The sequence below is a fragment of the Dunckerocampus dactyliophorus genome, chromosome 14 (genome assembly GCF_027744805.1).
Source record: "Dunckerocampus dactyliophorus isolate RoL2022-P2 chromosome 14, RoL_Ddac_1.1, whole genome shotgun sequence".
Classification (NCBI taxonomy): domain Eukaryota; kingdom Metazoa; phylum Chordata; class Actinopteri; order Syngnathiformes; family Syngnathidae; genus Dunckerocampus; species Dunckerocampus dactyliophorus.
The window spans coordinates 13,977,727-13,997,462 of NC_072832.1; the positions used below are offsets into that span (position 1 = coordinate 13,977,727).

Here is a 19,736-nt window from a genome sequence, read left to right on the forward strand (position 1 = left end):
ATTGACCATTAGTTACCTCTTTATATAGCATGAACCATTTGTGTACCATTTCACAAGTCCCTGCACAACTATTATCTTAAAAATACAAGCAATGAAGGTAATTTTAAAAATGAACACACTGCAAAACAATGTTAAGATGTAGAAACATGCCTCTCTATAACCTATAACCTGAAGCTGATTGTCCACTATTTGTCAAAATGATTGCTGAAAAAAGGTCATTAATACAACAAAGCAAATACTGCACAGTCCTGTACGTCTGCATGTTAAAATCCAATCTAATATGTGGGAATTGTAGCAAGTTGTGCTAGCAAGTTGTGTCTACAAACAGGACCAGTGCACACACAGTGCCACAATACCACACTATACAGCTAAGACCACTTATTTCCAAAAGCTGGCCTTGTGGCGTTTCCACACACTCAATTACAACAGCCATGACAGTGTTGATATTCCTGAATCATACACTTAATCCACAAACAAAAATAACATTGTGAATAGTAGCAAATAGTGCCCTCTGGTGGAGATGACAGAGAGGGGCGCTATATAACCCAATCCAATGCAGGTCAACATATGCCAAGGTATGTGAAAAAAAAAATCCACATATTTGCTTTGTGTCCTCTGCGACACATCAAATTAGTGTAACATATAATAATATATCTCATCAATGAAGAATGAATTAAATGTTTACATTATGCCAAGAGCCAATAAGAAACGAGCTGTGGGCCAGCCGGGCCACACTTTGGACACCCACGCTGTAAGCCTTCATGAAACAACATCTCTTGTACTTCATATATAATATTTGATTTCATTTCATCGTTCCGTCAAGTTTGAGCTGCAGTCGATGCTGATTCATTGTGACGTGACCAGAGCAGAGCGAGGCCTGTCACGACCTTCCAGCCAGGACATCGGTAATGTAAATAATAACAATTATTTTTTTTGATTTACATAAACTTCAGAGGACCATTGCTTGTCATAAATGACACATACACTGTATGTGTATAAAATCTTCCTCATGAGTAAGATGGCCCTTTGAAAGACTACAGTTACTTTAGAGTGATTTTAAAACGGCACTAGGAGTAGTTAAATAAGACACACATCCTGCCTATTGGAGAGGTCACCAGAATGACCCCTCCCCTCAGTTTGCCTTTTCCAGTCCCCTCCTTTGAGCTGGCCCAGCATGAATAAACATGCATTGACATGAATATCCATGAGCCTCACATGGCTACGGGTCCTTCCAGGGTCTCCAGATTGCCAAGACGGGTTCAGTTGGGTTGTTTTGTCTGGGGCTTCTTCCACCCAACAAATCCCAGAGAAAGGACTTAAAACTTTTGACCTTTCTTGCCCACGGGGAACCATGGCTCGGGCCCCCGGCTATCGATGGCCTCTCCTGGGGCTGCTTCTGCACTTTGTCCTTCTTTGCTCGGCTCAAGTAAGTCTTTTTTCTTCCTTTGTTTCTCTGTAGACTGAAGCGGCGCAGTTGAGCGATATTCCACACGTTGTTCTTACTGCTCTCAATTTAGTGTAGTGTTTGTTTGGATGTCTTGAGAAAAAAAATATTAAGTGTTCAAGACTTCAAATGAAAAAAATGTAAATGTTATTTTGCGTAAATTCCAATATTTTAACGCACCTTTTTCAAAACTAAAAAAAAAAATGTATATTTAAATATTGTTGAATGCACTTTCTTAAAAATGTATATCTCTTTATTTTTTCACTTTTATCATACATTTTCCTTGTTGATTGGCTGGAAATCAGCACATTTGTCTAAATTTAAGTTGGCAAAAAATGTTCAAATAAAAGGGATTGAGCGACTTTCTACATTCACAAGTTAATAATATATTGTGTGAGTAGGATGCAGAATAATAATCTTACAGACATGCATAAAAGGTGCACCTGTTCCCTAATTGCCACCTCTTGAAAGAAAGAATCACAAAAATACATGTAAAACAAATGAGTGTGGTTTGTTATTATTTAGAGGAGCCAAGGACCTCCTGGACCTGCAGGTGTACCAGGAATTGATGGCATTGCTGTGAGTCCACTAACTTTATGTCCAGTTGTGTTCGAAATGCTTTCCTATCTGTAACTGAATCTTTTATTTTTCATTTTTAGGGGGAAAGGGGATCAGATGGCCCTGACGGTCCCGCTGTAACTATACAATTTGATTCAATCTGAAATCAACTCTCACGTTACCTTTTTTGTTGGCCTCTTTTAAACTTTGTGTCATTTGCAGGGACCTGATGGGGAGCCTGGTAAAGCTGGCTCTTCGGGATTACCTGGGATTCCTGGAAATGATGTAAGCCTTCTATGTTTCACGATTATTTATATTAAGGTTTAGCTTTATTCCTGTCAGCACGTAGACTGCATTTGGTATTAAGGGATGGGTAGAATTGTGCAGGAATGTGAGAAATTCACTACACAGCATGAAGAAACACAGATTGTGTGTTGATGTTAAATGTAACATGTTATCTGGTCCAAAGGATTATTGTAATAAAGATGATGTCACATTAGGGTTAAAAACAACAACAAAACAACAATATACATACTGTAGTTATACTTCTGTAGCATTCAGTCCAATGTACCTCAGTACCATGCTAAGAATGTGCATGACAACAATGTAGCAGGAACCTGCCCCCAAAAGCTAACTGTAATGGAACCCTAATTAATGTTATTTCTAAATTTTGCCGTTGCTAGTAGGGGCCTAACGAGTCGTTAGAATAATTTGATTCATATCGTGTTTTGTGGTTGCTGATACGATTCAAGGACGATGTTGGTTCATTCAGGACGATACGATCAGAAACAATTCAGTAACTTTAAATCAATTCAGCAACTTTTAAGCCAAAAATTCAACCCATGTGACGGTGAAATAAATACCTGGATACTGGACAGTGCAGGTGAAGTTTCCAAGATTCCCGTTGTTTTTTGTGAGGGAATTAGGTATAAATTAATTGTGGATATAAACAACAATTAATGGCAAATGCATTCACATTTCATTTGAATAAAGTGCAACTGATACTTCAGGTTGAATTAACAGGAGGTTAACCTTATCTGCTGCCATTTTCAATATTCAATACATTTTCAATAAAAGTACAGTAAGTGCAGTAAGAGATAAAGCCACTTTGCTCTGCTGCTGTAGTGGGAACGAGAGGTGCCTGGACGGTCAGCGTCGTGTGAAATCCCATGGCGCCTTGGTAGGTTCTTGGAGAAATTTGTCGTGTTGTCGTGGTGTTTTACTTGACCTTTACATATCCTACAAACAGCAGGCGACTTATTTAGAAGATCTCCCTCTTTGCAAAAGTCAAAGTGTTTCCACACACTGGACCGCAATGGTGGCTTAATTATTTATAGCTTACCAGCTTATCCTCTGCCATCCGCCATGCTATGTTTTTGTTGTCTGCTGGCGCGTGGCGATGACATAACAGACATGCAGACTGAATCGAGTAACGTTTAACATATTTATCATTAAAAGTGTTAAAAAAAACACACATCCATATAAAGCCTACCGTGCTTAAATCCAATGCTTTATTTCCTAGTATAGATGCAATCGATTGATTACCTTGCCGAACACAGATCTGTGTAGTTGGATCATAGGAATATAAATCGATACATCGATGTAGTATATGTATCATTACACACCTAGTTGCTAATATGAACACAATGTCAAAATGACTATGCCAAAATAGCTGGCGAGCGGTCGCTTTTGCACATTACTGTACATGGCTGTGCATTGTCACAAAACATTATACATTTTTTTAAAGCGTGCGTCAACTCTTTCCGTGGCAAATTATGACAGTTTGAAAACAAAAGCGTCTCTGTTGGCCGAATGCAGTTGGTCTCTCCTGCTGAGAATCCACAAAGCGGTGTGGAATGATTCCTTGTTTGAAATGAGCCAAAGGAATGTTGCTCTCTGCTGTCTGCAGTCTGAAGGCTTTGCCCTCACGCCCTGCTGCTGACCCCCGCTCCTCCTCTAAAATGTCCTCCTGCCTGCATCTTTAAGCTCAACACACCTTTATTAGGATGTGAGTGTAAACTGGTGGTTTAATTAAACGCTTGAAAGTGAACTGTATTATATAATGTAACAGCCATAAGGAGGCGGTCAATCCCTTTTATGAACAGAGCTCCTCCCACAAGGTGAATGTTAAAATTACATTGGTCTAATGTTGAATATAGGACTATTACCAGAGGGAGGATACTGGCTCATTTAACAAGCACATGACTATTCTAATCCTGCCTGAATCTCCTCTCTACAGGGTTTGACCGGCCCTATTGGAGAACCAGGCCCTGACGGTCCCCCCGGACAGAAAGTAAGTGACTAATGAGCCTTTACTTCCCCTCACCTCCGAGAGCAACATAGAAACGGTGCCAAGCAGGAGTAGCAGTGCTTAAACTCTTCCTGACAAATGAGACCTAATCCTGCAAGTCCTCCGTATAATCTCTGTGGGGAGCCAAAGCCTGGCATCACTCCTCATTAGTCCAAACATTGCTGGGTCAAATGTGCCTGGCTGACCGGCCCAGTCATGTGATGAACTGCGGGAATGACAACTCATAAGTCTCACAATTATAGGGAGCACTATGATTAGAGATTATCTTTATGTATCTGTTTGTTTTTAGGGTGAACCTGGAACAAATGGACCTCGTGGAGCTGCTGTGAGTTAAATATTTAACATCATGTCTATCTTGGCAACACTCATCACACTGTATGTTTCTCCTCAGGGTGTTGGGCCTGATGGACCCCCTGTAAGTGACTCACCATGTTTAATCCATTCTGTATTGGTCTATACCGCTTAATTTTGGTGTTTGCATTACAATAACAAATTTCACCTCGGTTTAAAATGATCTTCAATAACAGGGGCCTCCTGGGCCAGGAGGGCTTCCGGGTGAAGTTGGAAGAACAGGGCCACCTGTAAGTATAGAAAAAAATGAGTGTTAGATATTATTATTATGCTTTTTGGTTCAGGCTAATATCTTAGTGCAGTGGCTCTCAATTATTTTCTGTCATGCCCCCACTGGGGGACAGAAATATTTTCGCGTGATTTAGAAAATGATAATATGTATTTATCTGTACTGTACAGACTGAACTCGAAACTGAGACCAGCAAAATGCAACAAAATGGAGAGCAGTGAAGCATACAAGCATACTGAAGAGTCAAACTGCATGCTGAGTACAACAAATTCAGACATGTTGGCAGGTCTGCACTAATATTGAAAGTCCTCCCTGCCTCTCACGACCCCCCTGAGAGTTCATTGCACACACCCCACTATTTCAGGAGCACTGGCTTCATGTATTTAAGTCTTATAACTTCCCATAGGAATGCTTTAATGACCCCCCCACCCTCTCACATAGCACAACTAAAGTTGCACAACACATAGATAACTCATGGAAAAGTACTGAGAGGAGAAGATAGTAAACAGACACGCTAACAGCATAGTTAGAACAGTTTGAGCCAGTCTCTCACGCACAAGCTTAACTTTCACTTTCCAGACACAAGCTTAACTATATAGATTCTATGTACCTTCATTCTGGGCTCATCAAACTTCCTCATTGATGCTAGAGTCAAGCGCCGTACCCAAATATATTGCTCTTATTTTTTTTTTAAAATACAATTTGAAAACTTTTAAAATTGTGTTGACTGCTTTTCCGATTGCAACATGGTCCAAAGAACTAGCCAGAAAGGCTAAAGAGAAGGAACAGCCATTGCAGTAGCATTTTACCTTAGTTACCACAAAAAGTTATCTTAGACTTGAAGTAAGTGACTTTACTTTTAAACATCCCTGGAGCCATTATATTTAAGTCTGCCATCAAAAGAATTTGTCTCACTGAAACCTAATATAATTGCAATGCAATATGGTGAGCCTCATAACACATCCGAGCATTTCTTATTAAACCATATTTCCATTTTTAGGGCCCTTCGCACAATTTTAAGATCATTTCAATTCAATATAGGGCTTAAGATAAAACACATGATATAAAGGAAGCAGTACTTGCCCCAAGGATGATATTTACGGTACTGGAATTCCATTTTCTACTTTGAACTGTTTTTATTGGAAATAATGCTGCCCTTTGGCTATCATTGTTTGCAACAGAATGACCTTCATTTTAAAACAGGTGACTCTGGAGAAAGTAAACCTGCTACATGTTGGGAATAGTAAAATAAAAATAAGATATTTTATATAAAGCCTTTGCACATTTAACAACTTCAAAACGATATAGTTTCATGTTAATTGGCGCTATGCATAATATTAGCATTACTGCTACTATATATTATAAGCGACTTTCTGAACACCCGTGTATTATGTGTACTTGTTGACCATAGGGACCGATGGGTGTGAGAGGACCACAAGGACCTCGTGGACCGACAGGGCCCAGAGTAAGTCACCTCTGACATTCACATGATTGAGGTGAACTAATGCCATCACTTCTATTAGTCTCATCTTCTGCTACAATTAAATAGAAAAAGCACATTTTTCTCCATTGCAGGGGGCAGCTGGGATGCTAGGAAGTGCCGACCTGGTAAATCTGACAAGATTTTAAGAAAAAAAAAAAAAAAGACTACTGTAATTATGTGGCATTCTAAATTACTTTTTTGCTGCTGTTTAGTGTCCCAACTCTTGTCCACCTGGAACATCTGGACATCCTGGTCTTCCTGGCATGAAGGTGAGAAGAACAGTAGAGCCTTGTCTGCACCTAAACAGGGGTTTTTGAAGCGTGGATTTTATGTCAAAAATAACTATAGAATATCGGTGGGTAAATGGGTAATTAATGTAAAGTGTGGGCTATTTCTTATTTCTTCATGAATTTGTGTGATTATATTAAATAGTATGCATCATTTAAAAAGTCAAGACCTTCAAGTGAGTGTCACAGTGGGACACCATCATAATTAATTACTATCTCCATTATTTTTTTAAATTTATAATTATATTTCATTACTGTTTATAATTTAAAATCTAATTTCAGGGCATTTTAATTTCTGTTTTGAGCATATCACAGTGAGTTCTGACACCAAAATAATATATTACTAGGCACTGTGCACAGTGCTGCCTTTCCAGTTGTCACATTTTGACAACTGCTGCGCTCACTGGTCTTCTTCTATGCCTTTTATCAGGGCCACAAAGGTGTCAAAGGTGAAGCAGGGGAACCTGGAAAGCAAGGGCACAAGGTAAAGTAAATATTTCATTGAAGCTAATGTCAAATATTCCCTGCAAGCGATTCATTTCAGTGAGATTCCAGGACTTAAATGCAACACGCATGCCACAACATTCAAACCCACAATATACCAAAAGGCATAATGAGGAAAGTGTTGCTCCACATTGTGAAACAAGCATTATTTGCTCTGCTCTATTTCAAGATGAGGCGAGACAAGTGTGTGTGTAATGCCTCTGAAACCTATAGCGATGGGGCAAGCATGATTTATTTGAATTGTTGTTCAAGCACCCTCTCCCCCTGTAATGTGTTCATGCACTATATAAATGGAAATGAGGCTATCTGTCTGTGTGAAGGATTTACCATCAGCCTCACAATGATGTTGTCCTTCAATGACTGAAGGTCCATTTTAGGGACTTTTTGCCATTTTTTTTTCTTACTTCTGAAGAGCACTCTCTGTTAAAGGTGCTGTCCCTCTTCGGCTCCACGCTACACTTTTTTTCAACCAAAAAGTATCGCAAATAAATGTTTATATTTTTTCACAGTTCAATTCAAAGGCTTTTTTGTCTGGTATGTACGTAAATGTCCATGACGTGTGCACATATTCAGTGCCTCTGCAGGTTTCATCTGGTCAAATTGAAGACTTTTTAAGACTATAATGAATATCATTTAAGATTCATTTCACATCCATACTGGCAAAAAAGTACAAAAGGCAAAGAAAAGTTGGAGGCCGGCAGCACGCGGAAAGCACGCTAGCTGGTTGTGCTCGATAAATTCGGACCAGACTGCATGCAGTAGGTACTTCAGTTCCGTTTTATAAATACTGTATGTTATAGCGTACTGAAATATCGAAACAGTTGAAAGCAAGACTGAAATTTATGCATTTGTTTTACATTTTAAAGACATTTTTGAGATGGCCGAGTGATTAGCATGTTGGCCACACAGTCAGGAGATCGGGAAGATCTGGGTTCATCTCTGTGTGGAGTTTGCATGTTCTCCCCGTGCGTGTGTGGGTTTTCTCCGGGTATTCCGGTTTCCTCCCACATTCCAAAAACATGCATGTTAGGTTAATTGGCGACTCTAAATTGTCCATAGGTATGAATGTGAGTGTGAATGGTTGTTTGTCTATATGTGCCCTGTGATTGGCTGGCGACCAGTCCAGGGTGTACCCCGCCAGCTGGGATTATCTCCAGCATACCCCTGCAACCCAAACAAGGACAAGCTGCATAGAAAATGAATGAACGGATGATTTAAGTCTTTTTAAGACTTTTTAGGACCCTGTGGGTACCCTGATATTCCACAGCAGTCTCAGCATTGGTATCAATTGGTATTAATTTCCTTTTGTGATACAAAAAGAGGGAGATGTGGATTATTCCAAAACATGTCTGTCTGACTTACACGAGCTCTTTGTATTGATGTTTTACTTTTCCCATCAGACAAGCAGAATTTAATCATTTGACTCTTTTCACTTTCTTCTCTTCTTTCTTTCATGATGTTTGTTGTGAAGCTGTCTGTGTTTACTTGCCTCAATAGCCGCTTCTATTACCCCTAATTAAAAGAACAAATTACCTCTCTAATGACACAAAATTTGCTTTAAACCCCAAATGCTTTCTCCTAATGAATATCCCATATTTAGTGCAGATTCAGCACATTAATTATTTGTAAGTAGCAAAGTGGGGCAACAGATTGGAGTTGAATCATTTGCTTTTTGCCCTGTTTGAGCAAATCTTTAAAGAAAATTGCTGTTAATCACATTAAAAGAGTGTGTTGTTTTATTTATTTACACAAATCCACAGTATTTGTGCAACTGAGAGGCCTAATTAGATCAAAAGGTACCCTTTTCCTCTACTGTGACCTTGTACTGCTCTTGGTGTGTTTGCTTCCAGGGGGAGGAAGGAGACCAAGGAGGTCCAGGGGAGGTTGGCTCACAAGGACCAACGGTTAGATTGTGTATTTTTAATTGCTTGAGTGAGTCTGGTGCCGCTGAGTTTTATTCCACTCACCTGTTGGCTTTGTTTTGTTGTTTCAGGGTAGCCAGGGGATCCGTGGAGCCACAGGGATGATGGGCCCTAAAGGAGAGATGGTTGGTATATTTTTTCTCTTCGTTGATATTTGTATATTTAAATGGAACTGTGATAAAACGCTCTACCTGTTCATGTTGTTGTCTGGCAGGGGGCTCGTGGTCCTGATGGAGATCCAGGTCCTCAGGGTGTTGCCGGGGCAACAGTAAGTTGGTGCAATTCAAAAGACAAGCGTATGGACAAAAGTCATCCGAAATATTTCGCAATAAATTAGCAGTCAAGGGTTGGGCAACACCAATTAGTTCCAACTTACTAATAATTATAGGACAATTGTATGCTTCTAACTTTGTGGGAACAGTTTGGGGAAGGTTCTTTTCTGTTCCAGCATGACTGTGTCCCAGTGTACAAATTGAGGCCCACAAAGACATGCTTGGAAGAACTCTGGAAGACCCTGACCTCAAACCCATCACACACACATACACATACACATACACATACACATACACATACACATACACATTAACTTTTGTCCACATACAGTACCAGTCAAATGTTTAGAGACATGTTCTCACTGAATAACGCGAGAAAGTAATTTCTATTGCAATATAATCCCACTACTTCTCAGCTACCTTCCCAAGTATAAATGTTTCTGTCAATTTTTTCAGGGTGATCAGGGTCAGCGAGGTGTGATGGGTGAGCCTGGGCCTAAAGGCGAGCAGGTCCGCTGACACATGATCAGTAATGTTAATCAAAAAAGAAATAAACAACTGGATTATGGCTTTGACAGAAGGTTTTATTGTTCAGGGTGCCCAAGGCCCAAGAGGGATCACAGGTCTTCCAGGTCCGAAGGGAGACGCTGTGAGTATGATTTTGTCAAATGTTCAATTTTTTTTTAAAATTGCAAGTCGGCTTATTTTACTCTGCCAATCAGGGTTTACCAGGTGTGGACGGTCGTGAGGGTATTCCTGGCATGCCGGGAGCAAAGGTATCATCACTTCTAACGTTGCAACTGCTGTACAAAGCATGTGTTGTCATTCAGGGCAATATCTGCACTATTTATTTATCTACAGGGAGACATTGGAAAACCTGGACTTGCTGGAGAGGTTGGCCTTCAGGGACATCCTGTAAGTATGAGTCTCTATCAGTCTTGCAAGTATGCATTTACGTTCAGTTTGTCCTCAGAATATTGCCCCAGCCAGGAAGTAGCTGCACAGCAACGTGCCAGTCCTGTCTCTTGTTGAGCTGTAGAAAATGTTTGCCTGAAAGCATGTTATGCTTATTGTGCTTCATCTGTTTAAGTGGAATGTACGTCTACATGTCTAATTAGTTGTCATATCTGGAGGTGTTTGGATTTGCCATGTTAATCGCTAATGCTAATTGCTAGCGCGTATATGGGATTTCCAATGTAAGTTACTGTCACGCTGGTGTATTTGTTACAATTCATTTTGTTTATGTTGAATGTCAGGGAAATTATTTGTATCTTACGTAAGTCATAATTGCCATGCTTTATTTTGGTATGTTCAGTTTTATGGTGCTTCAAAGTAAAGGCTGTGAAACGCAACCCAACGAGTGTCTCCACTGAGAACCTCTTATTTGTCTGCAAAGCTAGCAAGTACTGTACAGACCAAACGTTAGCTCTTTTACTTTTGCGCCCCCGACATCTCGCCCCCAAGGGGGAAGTGCCCCACTGTTTGAGAAGCACCGTTGTAACGTAAACACTGATATTAATCAAACATGTATTACGCAATAATCGCTTTCTCCCCTGTGAGTGTGAGAGCAGAGATTTTTCCTCAAATTTGTGAGGAAACATGCAAAAGATATGGTGTGAATGAATTGTCACTAACAGATACAAAAAAGGGGTAGGATTGAATAAGCTCTGGTTTTTCCTACTTCTTTTCGGACATGTTGAATTGTGCAAAAACAAATAAACGATACAATCCTTAATGACAGGACAGAACTCAACCGGAGGCTTATTTGGGCCAATAGATCAGACAAATATACTTCATTAGTATGGCTACAACTTTTTAAAATATCTTATTTTGTGTTTCAGGGTCTGCCTGGCTCACCTGGACCAAAAGGACAGAGTGGCACAAAGGTTACTTGCATGATTTATTATTAAATATAAGCTGTTGTCTCTTGTATTCCTTTTAAATTGCTTTTTTGTGCTTGTTTTTATTCAGGGTGATGCTGGTCAAACAGGCTTCCCTGGAACAATGGGTTCAGCTGGAAAAATGGTACAGCACACCAGCTTTATAAAGCCAAGAATAAATATGATCTGTTAAAAAAAAAAAAGAAAAAAAAAGAGGGAACAATCGTTATGTTTTATCTACAGGGCGAGCGTGGGGAACAAGGTGAGGTTGGACCTGTTGGACCCATCGGGGAACCTGTGAGTAATTATCTTTGCAGAATTTTTAATGGTTTTAATTGAATTAATAAGTCTAATGACCCTCTTTGTTCACCTTCCCTTCTGTTTGCAGGGAGAATTAGGAGAACAAGGCCCATTGGGTCCTGCCGGCAAAGCGGGTGCCAGGGTAAGTTGTTGGCTACTAAGCATTATTATTATTTCTAATAATAGTACTGTATATAATTTCCATTTTATTTAGGGTGTGATTGAATTATTCAGTGGCCCCCAGTGTTTTTATACGGTATAATAGAATGTAACATGGTGAGGCAGGTGGAGAAGTCTCAGAGGTTTTCTTCCCGACTGTTGTTTCCCAGTAGAGTTTGGTATAATAGACATGGATCGCACCTGAGGTCTATTTTCACAGTGAGGGGAGAGCAGGAGCAGCAGGCTGAAAGACTCCTCTGTTCTCCTGACATTCCTCACTGTGGCTCAGGGATCAAAGGGGGATTGGGAGACACAAACTGACAATAGACTGCTGCGCTTGCTGATGCTAAAAGCTCATTGTAAGAGCCATGGGAGGGAATTTTATTGTGCAAACTGATGTAAAATTATAAATTCAGTGTTCAATCAGTGCACAATCAATGTGGGAAGAATGCTTTATGTTATAATGACATGTTAGCACTTTTTGAAATATTGTGTTAAGATAGGAACTTACCCATTTTGCCTTTATTTTGGGTGCAGCCAGTTTTGCACCATGATCTTAAAGGGTTTAGCGAAGAAAACGTCTGTTACAATATGTTGTAAAAGACTGGCATGAATGTTTGATTTTATCCCTTTAAAAACACATCACATTGAAGATATATGCTCACCAGCAAAAAATGAATAAAATATTATTATTACAATTATTTTTAAGTCCACCTTTGTCATCCTTTAGGGGAAATTACATTTTCACTGTGCTGTATGCTCCCTCTTAAAGGCAGTGCACCGAGATAGTAATACAAGGTGCCGCTGTTGCTGAGATACATGAAAAGCATGTACAGCCGTCACTCGACACTTAAAATTTACCGGCTTCATTCTATCACGGGTTCTCAAAAATATAATAGTTAATAAACCATGCTATTTTGTGGTTGATTATATTAGTATAATTACATTATGTTATATTATTAGTCAAAAATATGCATGTTTAAGCCAATTTGAAGTATTGTTTGCCTAAATTAAGCATTATAAAATACAAATAATAAGGCATTCAAAAGACACAGACGTTGATGATATGTAGTACTCTACACTGGTCACTAGGTGTCAGTAATGTGTTCGATGAGACACACAATCACATGGACTTGGTTTGAATTATCTCACAACATGCACAATAATCCCTAATAAAAACAATGATTCCTGTTGCTGCCGCTACCCACGCAAAGCTGACACTCAACTCTCAACCCCCGACATCACTTCCTGTCCGCCCGTCACCTCAGCTCATCTCGGGAATGCATTCACAGTAATACACATGCACGGTTGTCTTTGGCAGACATTTTAGTTTTAGTATTAGCCTTTTGAACGTAAATGCTTCTTGTTTTAGTCACAGTTTAGTCAGTTCTATATGTGGTAGTTTGAGTCTAGAGCTCATATTGCTGCTGTTCCTAATGTTTTGGCAGGTAAAGATTCTGGTTATTATTAGATGCTGTGGCTGTCTGGGTTTGACGCATTTTAACACACTTTAACTATCAAATATGTTGCTCCTATATATAACAAACATACCTTCTAAATGTTCTCGTGTGGTTTGTTGTAGGGACCCAAAGGTGACCCCGGTCTTCCTGGTCTTCCTGGCCCTCCAGGCGTTCCTGGAATTAAAGGAGAGAGGGTAAGGAAAATCACCACAGTCCATCTTGGAAAGCTTTCAGAGATTCAAGACCATTGTTTAGAAGATTATTACTCAACACAGGCTCCCTCTGTTGTAGATGAATGCGCGCACACACACACACACACACACACACACACACACACACACACACACACACACTGCAGCAAACCTCATTTGTCTTGTTTATTACAGGGTGAGCGTGGAGAAGGAGGACCCAAGGGAGAGCAGGTATGAAGTCTTGATATGAAATGATAATTCCATGTACGAGCGAACATGATACTTAACTAAAAAAAAAGTGATTGGACTGTATGATTCATGCGCATGATCCTTTTTCAGGGTCTGCAAGGTGATGAAGGCAACCCTGGAGAGAAAGGAGATAATGTAAGCTCTTATGCAAATATAAACACTTATTTTTTTCTACAAAATCCCAAGAAGTTACAATGCATAATATTTCCATATATTTTTACGTATTCATCTTATAGGGCCAACCTGGAGAATCTGGAGCAAAGGGCGAGGTTTGTCTGTTGTTTTTAGGATATGGTACCAACCAAGAAGAGCTTTGTTTAAACTCTATGGTCCGCCTCCTTATTTATTACAAAGACTGGCAACCCCGGCGAGCCTGGCAGAAGAGGTCCAGAAGGAGGTCGAGGGCAGCCCGGTGTTGAGGGGCCTCCTGGAACACCTGGACCACGAGGCATGCAGGGGAACCGAGGTCCACCTGGAGTCAGAGGAACACAAGGTCCTGCGGTAGGTCCAAGATAAAACATGAGCAGACGTACTCACTAAAAAAAAGTCAATTGTTACACTTTTAGGCTACAATGGCATTTAAATGGGGTGTTTACTCTTAGGTACTACTTTGTGCTCTTGACACTGACTGACGTAGACATTGATATTGGTAGTGTAGTGGTTCACATAGCTGACTTTCATGCAGCTAGCGTGAAGACTGCCTTTTTACTCCAAGCCAGCTAGCACTGCGACCCTGAACAGAAAAAGGATGGATGACTAGATAAGTAGAGCTCGTACCGCTAGAGATCATCCACTGCAATCTTTCCAGACTAAACAGCCCCAGCTCCATTTTTAATGCTTTGCTGACTGTCAAAGTAAAACGTTCTAAGGCAGGGGTTTTCAAAGTGTGACTTCAGGGGAGGTGTAGCCCAAGGCGGCGTATCGGGGTGGGGGGAAACAAACAAAACAAGGGTCCCTGACTATACAGGCTAATAAAAGCTAAAGAAAAAGCTAAATAAGTGGCTGAGGCTGTGATGAAAATCAACTGATGCCATCTGTTCTTTTCAGATTTTGTCCAGTCTAAATCAATCTTTGTTGGTGCCGATTTTGACAGAAAAGTCTTTTTTTTGTTGTCAAATCCAATTTGATAAGATTATTTTGTATTATTTATTAATGGATAGTTAACATTATAATAATAATTATTATTATTCAAATCATATGATAGATATATACTCAAAGTGAAAATGATAATATTCAGATTAGAGGTGCCCCTCTGAGGGTCAACATAACTGCAAGGTTCCCCACGGTGAAAACGAGTTTGACGCCCCTGCTCCAAGCAATCAGAATCAGGGAAGTCAAACAATAAATGGCGTCTCATGCCAATGTAACCGAGGGTTTCAGGATGATGTCGAAGTTCGGTGTAAATAAAGCACGGGGGCTACGGCCAGGCAAGTATATCATTTGTACAGTCGGTCTCTGTTAGCAACAGGCAAGGACCTTCTCAACTCACACAACACAATTCCGGCTCTTCAATATAAGAGCACTCTGGGCTATACTGTATCCTGTTTACTTGTGTTAACAAAATAAGGGTGTCATAAAAAATAGCTTACAACAACGGTGAGGCAGCAAACAAAGTATACTACTTTTCAAAAGTAGTATAATGTTTGGTGAAAGTGTACATTTATATTCATGTTGACTGGTTTGATATTTCTATACTGGTTGAAAATAGCCCTGTAAGAAATTCATAATCAATTTGGTAAGAAGTTCATACCATTAAAGTAAGTTCAGACATTGCATCCGAAAAGAACTCTGGTTAGCGCCCTCATTTAAACCATGCAAACGTTTATATTCCTGCCTCTTGAACGCATCGGAAACGAGAATCGTTCAGAACCAGAATCGAAACGAGGAATCGGAACCGGTATCGTTCCAATTCAAACGATGCCCGACCCTAGTGTGGACGCGCTACGGACAGATGCGTAAACACCAGACAGCGGTGAGTGACTATTCTGGCCGAACGCCAATTTTTGAAGTTGCCGATCGTTGAACAAAATCATTTCTGGAATGTTGCTTGACATTCGTTTTGCAGTTCGCTTCCATTTATTCCTCATTGCTTTCTTATTCTATGATTATTATTGAGCAGCCAGGATGGAGATGTGTGTTTTGCTTTTCTACATCGCATTCAATTTGTTTCCTGTTCTTTGGTCGTCATCATATTTCCCCTCTTTGCTTTTGTGCTGGCATTGCAAAAACATACAAAAAAAGACAAAGAAACATCCAAACACACTTGTGGAATTATTCCTTTAGAGCAGGGTTGTCCAAAGCAGCCCGCTGCTCATTTTTAAGCGGCCCACGGCGCTTTCTAAAAAAAATTAAATTCAACAACAAAAGTAAAAAAAAAAAAATACAGCAAAAATTGAAAAATGAGCAAAAAGTTGTAATGTTACCAGAAAAAAATGATGTTAAAATGATGTTGTTGCTTTGTTACCCATAACACAAGGCTGACATGCAGGCTGTTTGTTTGTTAAATAAAGTTTAAAATATCAAACTGGCCCCCAAATCCTTTGGCTTTTCAGTATGCAGCCCCCAGTGGAAAAAGTTTGTTTTAGAGGCTCACTAAGATTTGCATGCTAGTCGTTCACACTGACAGTAGTGTATTTTCCCCCAAAGGTTTTAGTTGAATTTAAAATTGTGGAATCGACTTTAGAGGTTCTCCACTGCATGTAGCAACCTGTAACGTATTGTAGTATGTTTGGAAGAAACCACGTTTATCTTGGTTTTGGAATGGAACCAGTGACCACTTGTTCAGCTGACAAACAGAATTCCAACCTTCCATCCTCCGTTTTTAGCTCTTTAGCTGTATGGAATGGAACTACAAATATGAACAATCAAGAAGGAGTCCTGTGATCAATTGCCTTCAATGCCTCTGATGCTTCTGTATTACTGCATTCCAGGGTAAAGAGCCAAGCGACCAGCACATCAAGCAGGTGTGCATGCGAGTCATGCAAGGTAAGACGTCATGCCCCCATTTATCATTCCCTTGTGCCTCGTTTATGACTTTAATCTTAAGCCACAAAGCACACATACAGCTGGCTAGCAGCGCGCGTTCTCATTGATCAGGCCACTTGGCTCAATACGCTCCGGTTCACACACACTGGAAAAAACAGAAGGCCTCATAAGCAAAACATGAAATAAGCTTCACCCGTTGTTTATTTGATGGATGAAAGATTTCCTCGTTCGCCTCTAAGAAATGTTCCAGCGGAAAGACGCAACCTCTGTTCTCTTTATTCTTTTTTTTTTTTTTTTTTTGCTCTTGTGTCTTCAAAACTCATCTCCTAGAGTCATTACTTTTTCATGGCGGAGCTGCTGAAAAATTAATTACACCTCCAGCAGACCTCCACTCCTCTGCTCAGAGCAAAGAGAGAGTCTGCCAGGGAAGGAAATGTTTAAAAAGAGCAGCCACTGCATGAATTTTCATCAGGAGTCTGAAAAGTGCAAAATATCATGCAGCAAAGAGTCGCGGAAGATCAACATTGGATCATTTGCACCATGAACATACAGTATGTCTTCTCTCGCTGATTGCTGCTAATTAAAGCATTGTCTTTCTAGGCTACGTTTACTGAGGTTTTGTTGAAAGATGCTGAAAGAGATTTTAACAATTTTCATGACCCTAGTTCATCACATCACCTTATTTCACCTTGACTTGAACCCTCAAGAACTCAAGAGAGGCAAAGTTTCATTTCTTCTGTGTCTTTGCTCCAACAGAACAACTGGCCCAGTTAGCAGCTAGTTTGAGAAGGCCCGAGTCAGGTGTGGTTGGTTTACCTGGCAAACCCGGACCTCCAGGACCTCCTGGGGCTCCCGGAGACAACGGATTCCCAGGACAGGCAGGAACAAGAGGACTTCCTGGACTTAAAGGACCGCCAGGACCGATTGGAGTAAAAGGACCCAAAGGTAAATAGAACATTGAATTGAATTTCTACCAAGTACGATTCAATATTATTAAACAGAATATTTTTGTAGTTAGAGCGTAGAAAACCTGTTTATGACTAAATACAATTTTTACCATTATTAGAGCCCCGTAGACATGAAATAACACCCCTATAGTCACCTTTAGACTCTTCTTACCCAATATAGTAGACATAATAAGAGTAAACAAGCCATTTCAGACATAAATAAGACTCACGCTCATGTGTGTTTCAATAAACGTCTTCAGGACGTGTGGACAGGAAGTGACACTAGGGGAGTCAGAGTTCAGTTTTAGCTGCAGTCCGTGTTGTTATGATGATGATGATGACTGTTATTGTGTTATTATTGTGCCTGTTGTGCAATTAATAATTATAATTGTCAATTCTGTTGGCAATTACCTGATATAGCGCTTTAGCTTTTGCTTTGGCGTGTCGTCATCACATGGTGTGTGTTGCAGGTGAAATGGGCGACAGAGGCTCCCGAGGGCCCACTGTGCGAGGAGCCAAAGGTCAGCAAGGACCTCCAGGACTTCCTGGTAAGTAAATGGTTGCTAATAAAACACAAATCTTGCACAATTGAACTCTAAAAAGAGTTTTGTGCTTGTAGGTGAAGCAGGCAAACCTGGTTACGGTCAGGACGGTCGTGACGGCCAGAGAGGACCTCCCGGTCTTCCTGGACAGCCCGGTGTACCTGGACCTCCTGGTGCAGCAGGTCCTAACGGTTACTGCGACCCGTCCTCATGCAACCTGTCGGCGGGCCAGCAGTCTGTGGACGTGAAGGGACCTGCAAGGAACTAAATGCCACTCTGGAAGAGACAGAGACTATTGGATCAGAACATTTTTCATCTCAGGGGGCTGTGGTTGGTGGCGCCTTCCCTCCATTGACCTCTCGTCTTGTCTTGAGAAGCTCCACCACAAGGAGTCTGCCTCCATTAAAAAAAAAAAAAAAAAAACACACTGCATTTTTTGGGCGTCTTCTACCTGAGACATGTTTTCATATTCCCAGCAAGACGTTTATCAGATGGAGCCTAGAAGCGTTCACAAAGCCCCTCTATTTTCTACATGTCAAAAAAACACCCACCCCAAACAAATGGGCATTTAGCGTATGTGCCTTTTTCGGACTTTTTTGTATTGTATGTGATTGTTTATCCAACTGCACCTGGACACACTTCCGACCATCTATGCAGTTGGAAATAAAAAGCAGAGAGCGTGAAAACTGCCAAGTCACACTGACTTTAGTGTATGTTGTAAATCTGTAAAAAAATGTTTGAGTTGTGGTTAATTATATTTCCTACAAAACAACCTGATGTGGCTTTTTGCCTCATTGTACAGGATGACAGCAGTACAGTTGAGGGAAATGCTCATTCATGGAACAAATAAAAAAATACACACATCACAGTGTTGATTTATTCTGCAGGATGAACGATTAAGGAATGAATATTTAAAAAACACTCAAGATTGGACGATGAGCTTCTTAAAGTAAAAATCGGGATGACTGGATTTTGGAAGGCAGTACTTTATACTGCATTTTAAAAGCACTCAGTAGGTGCTTTAATGTGAGTAAATACCGTGTATAAATGAATAAACCCACACATGCGTTGAAATACATTTAAATTCAAAGGACGGGATTTTATGTTATTTTTGCATTTTAAACTTTTACATGAATGAAGTGAATAATTCAAGAAAAATATGTCATTTTTACGAGAACAAAGAAAAGTCAAAATATTACCCTAATAAAGTTGTAATATTATATCATGTTTGTGTCTGTTCCTGAGCATTTTTTCTTAATCACAAGAATACAGCCGCAAAATGAGAATAAAGTAATAACGATTAATTCATAAAAATAAAACTATTTAATAATTTTGGGATAATGTAAAAATATTATGAGACCACAGTTCAAATATGCTGACAATAAAGTAAATAGTAAGTAGTAAAGTCAATAAACTAAAGCTATTATTAAAAAAAACCCTGAATATTTTGTGAAAAGGCCAGTTACATTTGTAAGATTATTAATATTAGGACGTCTGTGTAGGCTCTCAGTCGTACAGGAGTTGTCCATCGAGGAAAAGGCTTCTTGAGACGTCATCTGTACTTCTGTGAAGAAGGTGTCGGACGTTTCGCTCCTCATCCGAAGAGCTTCGTCAGCGAACTAATAAGTGCTGGTAGTTTAGGCCTAAAATACAGTAAGAGTG

General features: G+C 40.1%; 1 protein-coding gene across 1 annotated transcript; it reads left to right on the top strand.

Annotated features, from left to right (window-relative positions):
• Positions 1 to 1,235: 1,235 nt before the first annotated feature.
• On the top strand, positions 1,236 to 19,188 carry col9a1b (collagen, type IX, alpha 1b). Its single transcript, XM_054798618.1, has 32 exons — positions 1,236 to 1,426; positions 1,970 to 2,023; positions 2,104 to 2,139; positions 2,225 to 2,287; positions 4,242 to 4,295; positions 4,603 to 4,638; positions 4,705 to 4,728; positions 4,841 to 4,894; positions 6,305 to 6,358; positions 6,469 to 6,501; positions 6,589 to 6,645; positions 7,094 to 7,147; positions 9,018 to 9,071; positions 9,161 to 9,214; positions 9,304 to 9,357; positions 9,818 to 9,871; positions 9,957 to 10,010; positions 10,084 to 10,137; positions 10,223 to 10,276; positions 11,203 to 11,247; positions 11,333 to 11,386; positions 11,485 to 11,538; positions 11,630 to 11,683; positions 13,283 to 13,354; positions 13,547 to 13,582; positions 13,691 to 13,735; positions 13,837 to 13,869; positions 13,955 to 14,101; positions 16,531 to 16,585; positions 17,342 to 17,530; positions 18,003 to 18,080; positions 18,152 to 19,188. The coding sequence occupies exons 1-32, from the start codon at positions 1,352 to 1,354 to the stop codon at positions 18,340 to 18,342; spliced, it is 2,025 nt and encodes a 674-aa protein (XP_054654593.1). The 5' UTR covers positions 1,236 to 1,351; the 3' UTR covers positions 18,343 to 19,188.
• Positions 19,189 to 19,736: the final 548 nt, after the last annotated feature.

Excerpts from the sequence above, each read along its gene's own strand:
- col9a1b (XM_054798618.1), top strand. The coding sequence starts at position 1,352 with ATGGCTCGGGCCCCCGGCTATCGATGGCCTCTCCTGGGGCTGCTTCTG. Across the intron at positions 4,639-4,704 it reads ATGGACCTCGTGGAGCTGCT|GGTGTTGGGCCTGATGGACC; the intron begins GTGAGTTAAATA and ends GTTTCTCCTCAG. Across the intron at positions 6,502-6,588 it reads TGCTAGGAAGTGCCGACCTG|TGTCCCAACTCTTGTCCACC; the intron begins GTAAATCTGACA and ends GCTGCTGTTTAG.